This window comes from Chinchilla lanigera, unplaced genomic scaffold (assembly GCF_000276665.1).
Source record: "Chinchilla lanigera isolate Chin_1 unplaced genomic scaffold, ChiLan1.0 scaffold00036, whole genome shotgun sequence".
Lineage (NCBI taxonomy): Eukaryota > Metazoa > Chordata > Mammalia > Rodentia > Chinchillidae > Chinchilla > Chinchilla lanigera.
Genome location: NW_004955437.1, coordinates 578972 through 588895, shown reverse-complemented (window position 1 = coordinate 588895; position 9924 = coordinate 578972). Strand labels below are relative to the sequence as shown.

The 9924-nt window shown below is 61.9% G+C and overlaps 1 protein-coding gene across 2 annotated transcripts in view; it reads left to right on the top strand.

The window, feature by feature from the left end:
- The window catches only part of Atf6b (activating transcription factor 6 beta), a 9944-nt gene extending 3131 nt beyond the window's left edge, over positions 1 to 6813 (top strand). For both annotated transcript variants that reach the window (XM_013516900.1, XM_005389410.2), the window contains exons 6-18: positions 2411 to 2496; positions 2585 to 2720; positions 2802 to 2933; positions 3064 to 3197; positions 3710 to 3895; positions 4022 to 4113; positions 4454 to 4636; positions 4755 to 4862; positions 5023 to 5104; positions 5277 to 5347; positions 5524 to 5635; positions 5753 to 5837; positions 6236 to 6813. In XM_013516900.1, the coding sequence (XP_013372354.1) occupies positions 2411 to 2496; positions 2585 to 2720; positions 2802 to 2933; positions 3064 to 3197; positions 3710 to 3895; positions 4022 to 4113; positions 4454 to 4636; positions 4755 to 4862; positions 5023 to 5104; positions 5277 to 5347; positions 5524 to 5635; positions 5753 to 5837; positions 6236 to 6465 (1637 nt within the window). In that variant the 3' untranslated portion in view covers positions 6466 to 6813. The remainder of the gene's footprint in view (positions 1 to 2410; positions 2497 to 2584; positions 2721 to 2801; positions 2934 to 3063; positions 3198 to 3709; positions 3896 to 4021; positions 4114 to 4453; positions 4637 to 4754; positions 4863 to 5022; positions 5105 to 5276; positions 5348 to 5523; positions 5636 to 5752; positions 5838 to 6235) is intronic.
- Positions 6814 to 9924: the final 3111 nt, after the last annotated feature.

Here is a 9924-nt window from a genome sequence, read left to right as displayed (position 1 = left end):
AGGTCTGAGTAGCCAATCAATGCAAAGCAAGGGTTACAAGCTGATAGGTCAGAATCATCAGTATCCAGGCAGACACACGTTTTACAAGGTTGTTTACGCGGCATCAAGACTCCGGAGGCAGGAAACAGGCGCCATCTTAGGGGAGCGGCTAAGGCAGCTCCCAACACAGGAGGATCGTAAGTTCAAGGCCAGCCTGAACTACATACCAAGACTTTGTCTCAGAAAAGTTTTGTTGCTTACATGTGATCTAAGAATATGCCTTTTCACTCACTGTGGCCCAGCCAGGCCAAAAGATTGGACATTCATGGTTAGGGAATATGTATATCACTTCCTCGCCTTTTTTTCCCCGAGAGTCTTCTATGTAATTCAGCCTGGCCTTGAACTCACTGTGTAGCCCAGATTGGCCTCTAACTCACTGCAATCCTCCTGCCTCAGCCTTCTGAGTGCTGGGTTACAAGCATGCGCCCCAGTATTTTTTGTGTGGTTTTTTTGAGACAGGGTCTCACTATGTAGTTCAGGCTGGCCTTGAGCTCAGTTTGTAGCCCACGCTGGTCTCGAACTCACAATTCTTGTGCCTCAGTCTCCTGAGTGCTGGGATTACAGGTGTGCGCCACCACGCCCAGCTTCCTATTTTGCTTTTAATTGATATATATTGTTTGTGTTCTTTGTAGGATACAGTATTATAATTGAAAACGCATATATAATGTGTACTGATCAAATCAGGTTAACTGGTGTTTCCATCTGCCTAAATGTTAGCATTTCCATGTGTTGGGGACTGAAACGACTGTGAAGGACGCGTAGATCTTATTCCAAAGGAGGATGTGGGGCCGACTTGCATGTGAGGACCCAGGGTAGATGAGAGGGTACGGACATTCAGAGGTTGGGCTGAGGAAGGCTCTTAGCTTGCGTCCTGTGGGCGGCGGGGGCCTGAGGAGTCACAGGGGAGCAGTGATGAGGAAGCAGACCGCGGAGCGGACAGTGGCCTGCAGAGAGGCTGGGCTGCGGCCGGCAGCACCAAGAGGAGGCCCGTGCACATGGTGAAGGGAAACCTTCAGGTGCGAGAAGAAGGCAGGCTGGAGAGGGGCCGCCGCGGGAGGCTGAGGTGCAGTGAGCCTGAGGCGCTGCAGTGGGAGGAGCGGAGAGGCCGGCTGGCTCGGAGAGGCCGGGGCGGCGGTGGATGACACTGCTCTGTGGGTCTCGGCCCGGCCTCTCGTTGGGTGAACTCCAGGCAGAAGCTGGCGGGCAAGGGCGGCAGCAAGGGGAATCTGTTTACATCCTCCCGGGCCTCAGTGGGGCAGGGCAGGTGGACAACAGAGCATACACAGGTCACTGAATGTTACGAAGAAGACACACAAAGTAAAAGCCAAAAGACCTTGAGCAGCAGAGGCTATTCGTATTTGTGAAGGATGGTGTTACTAAAATCAGACTGTCTCCAGAGATCCCGGTATTTTTGCGCGCCTGCACCTTACCCGTGACTGTGGTAACAGCGTGGTTTTTGCGGGTTCTAGCACTTCACTGTTAAATAGTTCTCACAGTGGTCACTTCTGAGGGGAGACATGCGTGGCTGGGACACAGAAGGGAAGATTTACTTTGCGCTGAATTTCGCTTTGTGTCTTTGAATTGTACCCTGATTGTATTTCCTTTGGTAGTTGCATCATATGGCTATTACCTATTCAAAATAGAAGTCAGAGGCAAAATAGCAACATTAGCCTTCATGTAATTAAGTACCGGAACGAGTGGGGCACCGCTGGCCTCGGGCTGCATCTGGCCCTCACGGGTCTTATGTCACGCACATGCGGCCTAACAGTGGTGATCGTGGGGTGATCAACAAGCTTTGGACGGGGCAGAAGCCGTAAGGGCTTGCCCAGAGGTGACTGGGGCCAGACACGGGAAGGGACCTTGTGAAAAGGGCGGAGCAGTGAGCCTTGTTCCTGCCGCTGAATTTCGGTGTGGGCTGGGGGGTGCGAATGTGGGCGCTGTCCCGGGAGTCGGGGTGGGGTGAGCGGCGGTCAGCGGGACGAGCAGGCTGGGCTGTGGTTGGCACTGAGGTGCCAGGCGAGGGCGAGGAGAGGAGGCCTCAAGTGGGAGAGGGGCTCCGTGCGAGCTGGGGGTGCCCCGGCTTGGGCCTGTCCTGTGTGGAGGGACACGGTCTGTGAGGCACGACAGGGAGAGGCTCGGAAACCAGCAGTGGTGAGAAAGACGCGAGGAGCCGCTGAAGGAGAGGGGACAGTAGCCGGCGAGGGAGGAGGAGGGCGGCAGCGGCAGCTCCGGCTCCGCAGCTCCTCCCCGCTGCCTGCCCGGGGCCGGCGCAGTTACAGGTCCTGGTGCCAGGAGGGGCGACCCTTCCCCTTGGATCCCCACTTCCGTGTTTGCTGGACATCCAGCTTTGGTCTCTCCCTGCCACCCACAGATATCCAGACCAAGGTGGAACCTGCCTCTCCGTCCCCCTCGGTCAACTCCGAGGCGTCCCTGCTCTCGGTGGACTCCCCCGGCCAGGTGAGCGGCGTCCCCCGCCCCCGAGCTGCCTGCGCATGCCTCCTCGATGCTCTCCTCGGCCACACATCTCTCTGGACTCCCCGCACAGGCTTGTGTAGGCGAGGAGGTGCTGGAAGTGAAGACAGAGTCCCCGTCCCCTCCAGGGTGCCTCCTCTGGGACGTCCCAGCCCCGTCCCTTGGAGCTGTCCAGATCAGCATGGGTGCAGCCCCGGAAAGCTCCACAGGTGAGAGTGCGGCCTGAGCCCCGGGGGCCCTGGCCAGAGCCCTGGGGCCTGCAGCATCTCTTCGCTTCCTCTCACGTCCAGGCAGAGCCCCGCCTGCCCGGAAGCCGCCTTTGCAGCCCAAACCTGTGGTGCTCACCACAGTCCAGGTGCCGCCCAGGGCGGTGCCTCCCAGCACTGCCGTCCTGCTGCAGCCGCTTGTCCAGCCGCCCGCAGGTGGGAAACGGGACGCCGGTCACGCCTGTGCGGGAGCATGCAGCCCCCCAGGCTTTCCATCCCTAGTGGCTGGTGGTGGACACAGCCCCGCCCGACTCACAGCTCTTTGGTCTCCCACTCCTTTGCCCAGTGTCCCCGGTCGTCCTCATCCAAGGTGCTATCCGAGTCCAGCCTGAAGGGCCGGCCCCCGCTGTTGCACGGCCCGAGTGGAAGAGCATCGTTCCAGCGCCTAAACCGGGGAACCCCTGCCCGCCTGAGGTGGATGTGAGTACACGGAGGCAAGGAGCGGAGAGCCTCGCTGGGAAGGACAGGAAATCTGTCTGGGGGATGGCTGAGGCTGAGGAGGGGGCTAGGACGGGCACAGAGGGGAGTTGTGGGGCGATAGGATGAGCCCGCTGTTGAGCCCCCGGAGTGGGGACGGTCTGCTTTCCCTGTGAGAGAGAGAGGCGCTCTCAGGACAACAGCGGCCCATCGGGTTGTGGTGGCAGAGCGGCTGCTTCCTAGGGGAAGCCAGACAAACGGCTCCTCTTTTAGGGCAACATTAGACTTGGGCTCTGGAAGGCAAGATGGGGAGGCGGACCCAGTGCGGGAGAGGTTCCACCAGGACGAGGCGATCCTCCTGCCGGCTGACTTTACCCCTCTGGCGGGAGTGGGAGAGAAGGGAACGTGTTAGTGCAGATCTTTCCCCTCTGGCTCTGGGTAATCGATCCCGGGGCACTGGGGCGTGGGGCTCCCTCTACCCCGTCTCTGTTCACTCTGTGGCCCCCCGTACCCAGGCGAAGCTGCTCAAGCGGCAGCAGCGGATGATCAAGAACCGGGAGTCGGCCTGCCAGTCTCGGCGGAAGAAGAAGGAATATCTGCAGGGGTTGGAGGCGCGGCTGCAGGCCGTGCTGGCTGACAACCAGCAGCTGCGCCGGGAGAACGCTGCCCTCCGGCGGCGGCTGGAGGCCCTGCTGGCTGAGGTCAGCCCGCCAGGACCGGAGGCGGGTGGGCCACCCGGAGGCGGGCGGGCGGGCCACCTGGAGGCGGGCAGGCTGCCTGGGATGATGACCCTGCCTTCCCTGTCGTCTCCTTCACGGCCCCCTCAGAACAGCGAACTCAAGTTAGGGTCTGGAAACCGGAAGGTGGTCTGCATCATGGTCTTCCTGCTCTTCATTGCTTTCAACTTCGGACCTGTCAGGTGAGCGCCCCAGCCTTCCCGCGAGCTGCCGCCTGCGTGGGCCCTGTCGGTTCCCCCCGCCGACACCCACAGCTGCAGGCCCCTCGAGCCAGCTGTCCACGGGGCTGGCGGAGGGCCCGTGCTGGTGACAGTGTGGACGGAACAGTGACTGCCGAGTTTAGGCTGCAGGTTCCGTGCTGTCCTTCTCCTGTTTCCGGACTGGTGAGGTGGGAACAACCCTGTTCCCACCTCATGGAGGAAAAGAGCCTTGGTGCGCAGGCCAGCGCCCAGGCAGCCTGACTGCTTTCTCCAGACCGCGGGGCTGGCAGAGGCGTTCACCGCCCGCCCTCCCTGCACGCAGCATCAGCGAGCCGCCTCCAGCTCCCGTCTCGCGGACAGGCGGCCAGGAGCCTCGGGCACAGAGGCACTTGCTGGAGTTCTCAGAGCGGCAGCCGGTCCAGGGGACGGAGCCCTTGCAGGGGTCTCCCCGGGGCCCCGAGGAGCCGCAGCACAGCCTGGCAGCGGCAGCACAGCCCAGCTTCAGGTGAGGAGAGGGCGGCTTCGTCTTAGAGGGCGCTTTGGCGGGCAGGGGGGCGAGCTGCGCTCTGTGCTGCTCAGCGCAGGGCGGCCTCTCCCGGTGCCTGCTTCCCTCCCCGCTCCAGGAACCTGACCGCCTTCCCCGGGGCTGCCAAGGAGCTGCTGCTGACAGACCTGGACCAGCTCTTTCTGTCCTCTGACTGCCGGCACTTCAACCGCACCGAGTCCCTGAGGTGGGGGCGTCTTCCTCTACAGACAGCCGGGGGGCTGTCCCCGGCCCAGAGCCCAGGCGCCCCTGCCTCTGCCCCTGCTCCTACCCCTGCCCCTGCTGCGTGCGACGGGGGAAGCGGGCATCCTGGCCCAGCCCACACTGTCGCCCCCTCTGCTTCCCAGGCTGGCCGACGAGCTGAGCGGCTGGGTGCAGCGCCACCAGAAAGGCCGGCGGAAGAGCCCCCAGAGGGCCCAGGAGAGACAGGTGGGCAGGGCCGGCCTGGGCTGCTGTCCCAGGGCCCACGGGCTGTGGGGTGGGCCTCTCGGAGGTTTCTGGAGCTCCTGGGGAAGCAGTGTGAGGTGTTAGCCTCCAGGGCCCGCCCGTCTCGTTCCCTTCCCCCTTCCCCCTCCGCATCCTTAGACGCCTCTCCTTCCAGAAGTCTCAGCCACGCAAGAAGTTGCTCCCAGTGAAGGCTGTCCCCACCCAGCTTCCGGGGCCCCCAGAAAGGTGAGTGTGGGGAGGGTGCCCCACTTTTCCCGCAAGAGTGCACCTGCAGGTCTGTGCTGTGCTCGTCGCGCTGTCACCGACAGCACCGAGGCCCTCACCACTGAGTCTCGCTGGCCTTTGCCCTTCCCGGTGGGAGCGGGCGTGGGGCTCACTCCCAAATCCTGCTCCCACCTCAGGGGCCCTGTGGGCCAGCTGCAGCTCTACCGCCGCCCGGACCGCTCCCAGCCGGAGTTCCTGGATGCGATCGACCGGCGGGAGGACACGTTTTATGTTGTCTCCTTCCGGAGGGTGAGTTCCTCCTGCCCGTGGGGCCGCACAGCCTGTCCTCAGTCGGGGTGGAGAGCAGAGCTGGGAGAGGTCGCCAACTCCTTGTCCTCACCTTCCGGCCACCACTCCCGCTCCCAGGACCACCTGCTGCTTCCGGCCATCAGCCACAACAAGACCTCTCGGCCCAAGATGTCCCTGGTGATGCCCGCCATGGCCCCCAATGGTAACTCTTGCCCTCGGGTGAGGGGAGGCCAAGTGAGGGGAAGGCGGGCATCCAGAGAGGTGATGAGCTCGGGGCTGAGAGCAGCGGGAGTGAGCGGAGGAGGACAGATGGCTACGGGTGAAGGGCGAGGGTGTGGCCCCTCCAGTGAGGGTGCCGCATGGAGGCCGGCAGAGGGGTGGCCTGGGAACCTGCTGGCCTCACCTCCCTTCTTCCTCTCGGACCCTCTCTGCGTGACCCCGCCCCAACGCAGCAGCGTGGCTCTCTTCCCTGCCCTCCCCCACAGCCGGCATCCTTACCCCCTCAGCTCCCGCTCGCCCCTCCCCGCCCCAGCCCCCCACACCTCTCGGACCACACCCCATGCACCTCCCCTTCTCCCCTCCTAACTCTCCCCCTCACAGAGACGCTGTCAGGCCGGGGGGCCCCGGGGGACTATGAGGAGATGATGCAGATCGAGTGCGAGGTCATGGACACCAGGGTGATTCACATCAAGACCTCCACGGTGCCCCCCTCGCTCCGAAAACAGCCGTCCCCAACCCCGGGCAATGCCACTGGCGGCCCCTTGCCAGCTTCTGCAGCCAGCCAGGCCCACCAGGGCTCCCGCCCGCACCTCTACCTCAATCACCCCTGACCTCGGCCACTCGCGGCCTGGGAGCCGCAGGACTGTGTCGGGATTCCCTGCCCCTGGTGCGGGCAGTTGGTAAAGGGAAGACCGGGTCGGGATGAGCACTTCCTGGGGGGAGGGTGGGCCCCCCCCCCGCCCCTTTCTGGAATCTAGGTCTCACTGCTGTGGACCCCCAGTCCCTGCCTCCTCCTGGTTGCTGAGTGAGGTTCAGTTTCGGTGGGGGCTCTCACATACTCTGTTCTTTTGTTCCTCTGTTTGGGGGTGGTGCTGGGCCAGTGGTCCCCAGGTGGGACAAGGGAAGTTTTTACATTTTGGAGTTAATAGGAATAAAGGAGGGTAGTGGAGGGAGATGAAGTCTGTGTGTGGGTGCATCTTTTTCATTGTTAAATGACGCCTTGGAAGGCATCAGGGATGGTGGCTATCTTCCCGGCTTGTGAACTGTATAGAGCAAGTATCAAAGATCCAAGTGCTGAAGACACAGCGGGCGGCGGGGTGGGGCGGGTGTGGGACCAGACCTCATGTCATCCCCTTGCCCGGCCTGGCCAGGCGCATGTCTGTCTAGCAGACGAGGCTCCAGATCCTGGGATGTGGCTGAGTAAGCCGGAAGGACGGGGGGCCCCACGCCCTTCAGGGTGCACAGCGCCGGTCCCCTGCTCCCCAGCAGGTCGTCCCGCCTCCCTGCTTTCCGGGATGAGCAGCTCACACAAACAAGAGCATCTGGGGCCAAGAGCGGGTGGTGCCGGGAAGGAGGGGCTGGGGGGCTGGAAGAGGGGAGCGCTGCTGTACGTCCAGGTCCACAGAGCCCCAAACCGGAGGAGATGGAGCCCTGACTGACTGCAGGGAAGAGCCAGGCGTGAGCGGCTCAGGTAGAGAAGACATCGGAAGGCGAGCCGCAGAGAGAAGGGTTGAACCTCAGCCTGATAGGGATCCCCGCCAGCTGCCGCTGGCCAGCAGCGCCTCAGGTCTGACCCTGCAGGAGTGGCCCAGGTCAGCGGAGGGTGTGAGCCGGGCCTGGGCTCCACGCCCGGATGACTGGACAGGGGCTGCCTGGGCCAGAAGCCCGGGCCTGAGGGAGGAAGAGCCTCACGTGTCCAGCCAGGCTCTCCCCTGCCTAGCACCCGCCCCAAACTGTGTTTTGGGGGAAAACAGACCTAGTAACTATGGTAACCTGGAACTGGGGCTCCCAGGAACTTAGTCCTCTCTTCCCTCCAGAGGGCAGCCCCGGGCCGAAGCCGAGCCTCCTGCCTGGGCTCCCGCGGGCCTTGTCCAGCCTGTCCCGGCCGCGAGCACCTCAAGAACCGGGTCTTGGGAGCCGCTCACCTGAGCTGGCCCCAGGCTTGCCTCTGTAGAAACACGGCTTCGGTGCCCTGCTCTGCGAGGTGAGGCCAGAGCGCTGTCCTCACTGTGCAGTACACACGCCTCGTCCCCTTGTCCCCGTTTCCCCGGTCGTCCGGAGCTTTTTCTCCTGCTCTCCCCCGTACCCCATCTGCGTCCAGCACTCGGTCTCACTGCTGTCCGTCCTCCAGACCCCAGTTCGGCAAGGCGCGTGGATTGCTAGTGCGTCATCCTGGGGCTTGGGGAGGCACAGACGCGCCTCTGCTCGGTGGCCAGGGGCGCTGTGTACGGCAGGCGTGGGGTTTCGGGAGGATTGGGGGCTGCGCCGAGGGTGCCACCCTAGCCCCGGGCGGCTTCCACCCCTCCACGCGCCTCGGCACGCGGCACACACACACGCACGGCCCTCCTGCTCCTCCCTGGCTGCTTTCTGTCCTAGAGTTGCCTCTGTCCCGCTGTCCTTGCCCCACTAGCTCTGTCCCCTGCTGTCCCCTCCCTCGTCCTCCCCTCTCCAGACTTCTCTCCTGCTGATCTTTGCCCTCTGCCCCTGCACATCGTCCATCTTTTTGACCCTGAACTCCTGGCTTCATGTCTTCCCTCCCTCGTATCCCCTTTCTCTGCGCTCCACGGCCCCCGCGTGCTTTTCCTGGGTCTTCTCACTCCGGCCCTGACCCCGTGTGCGCCGCGCCCTTCCTCATGCAGCTCCCTCTCTGCTTCCTCTCTGCTCCTTTCCACATTCCTGTCCCTTTCTGTCCTTCCTCTCTTCTCCCCGCTCCAGTCTCCCCCCCTTCTCCCTTCACTTTCCCACTCCAGTCCTCTGTCCTCTTCCCAGCTGTGGGGGCCAGGGCTGGGGAACCTAACATTTGCCTCATCGTTCTGCTATGGCTTCTCGATACAGCACATCTGGATTCCGGGGCCCAGATGTGTGGTTGCCACAGCGACCTTGGTCCCTCTGGTAAATACAAGCGCCCACCCGCCCCAGAACAGAGAACAAAACAATTGTGTGACTTTCTTTTGTCACGAGATAGAAATGTCCTCCCCCTCCCTTCTCCCCACACCCATGTCTCCGGGCAGTGGGAATCTGAAGGTCCAGACCGTTTCTGTGGCTTTCTTGGCCCCGTTCAGGCCTGGCCTCTTGGTCCTCTCGACCTCTCCTCCCAGGCTCCTTTCTGTCCATTCTCTGCACCCCCACTCCTCCTTCTCCCCACTGAACGTCGATGGCCCCTCGCACGCACACGCGAGCACACGCACACGCGCACGCACACCTCGGGTAGTTTCTTCCCACTAAACCTGCGCAGTAACTGGAAGCCGCAAAAGCCCAGATCTCCCACCCTTCAGCAGGTCCTTTGAGAAGCCCTTCCTGTGCCTCTGGCCGAAGTCCTCAGTCCCATCCTCTCCCAGAGCTGTTGTAGGAGGGGAGAGAATACCGGCTTGGGAACCAGAAGCCCACCTCCGCCACGAGCGGAGCCCTTGGACAAACCACCCAACATCTGCGAGCCTCTGTTTGCTCGCCACGAAGTGGGATTAATAAAATGCCTGCGCTGTAGGAAACCGCTGTGTAAACGGAAGCCAGTACAAATGTTTCCTATCACTCCCCTCTCTGGGACCGCTTCCTTGGATCACAGCCCCTGGCCTCTTGGTTTCTATCTTTCAGGTCCTTGCCCTCAGTTGCCCTTCCTCTCCTTTATCTTCTACTCTTCCCCCGATTTCCTCTTTTTTTTTTCCTTTTTTTTTTTTTTCCTCTTTTATTAGACAGTCTCACTGTGTAGTTCAGGCTAGACTTGAGTTCTTTATTTTTGTCTTTTTGAGACAGGGTCTTGCTATGCAGTTCAGGCTGGCCTTGAGCTCACTTTGTAGTCCAGGCTGGTCTTGAACACTCAACGATCCTCCTGCCTCAGCCTCCTGAGTGCTGGGATTACAGGCATGTGCCACTACACCCAGCTAGACTTGAGTTCTTAAGCTTGCTATGTAGCTCAGGCTGGCCTCGAACTTTTGGCGATCTTCCTGCGTCTTTTCTATCCATATATTTTGTACTGTAAGCCCCCGAGGCCCAGACAGGCACTTGCAGAGTTGGTCAAGGATGGAGATCGAGAGCTGAAGGCACTAGAAGGAGGGTTCCAGAATGGCCCCAGT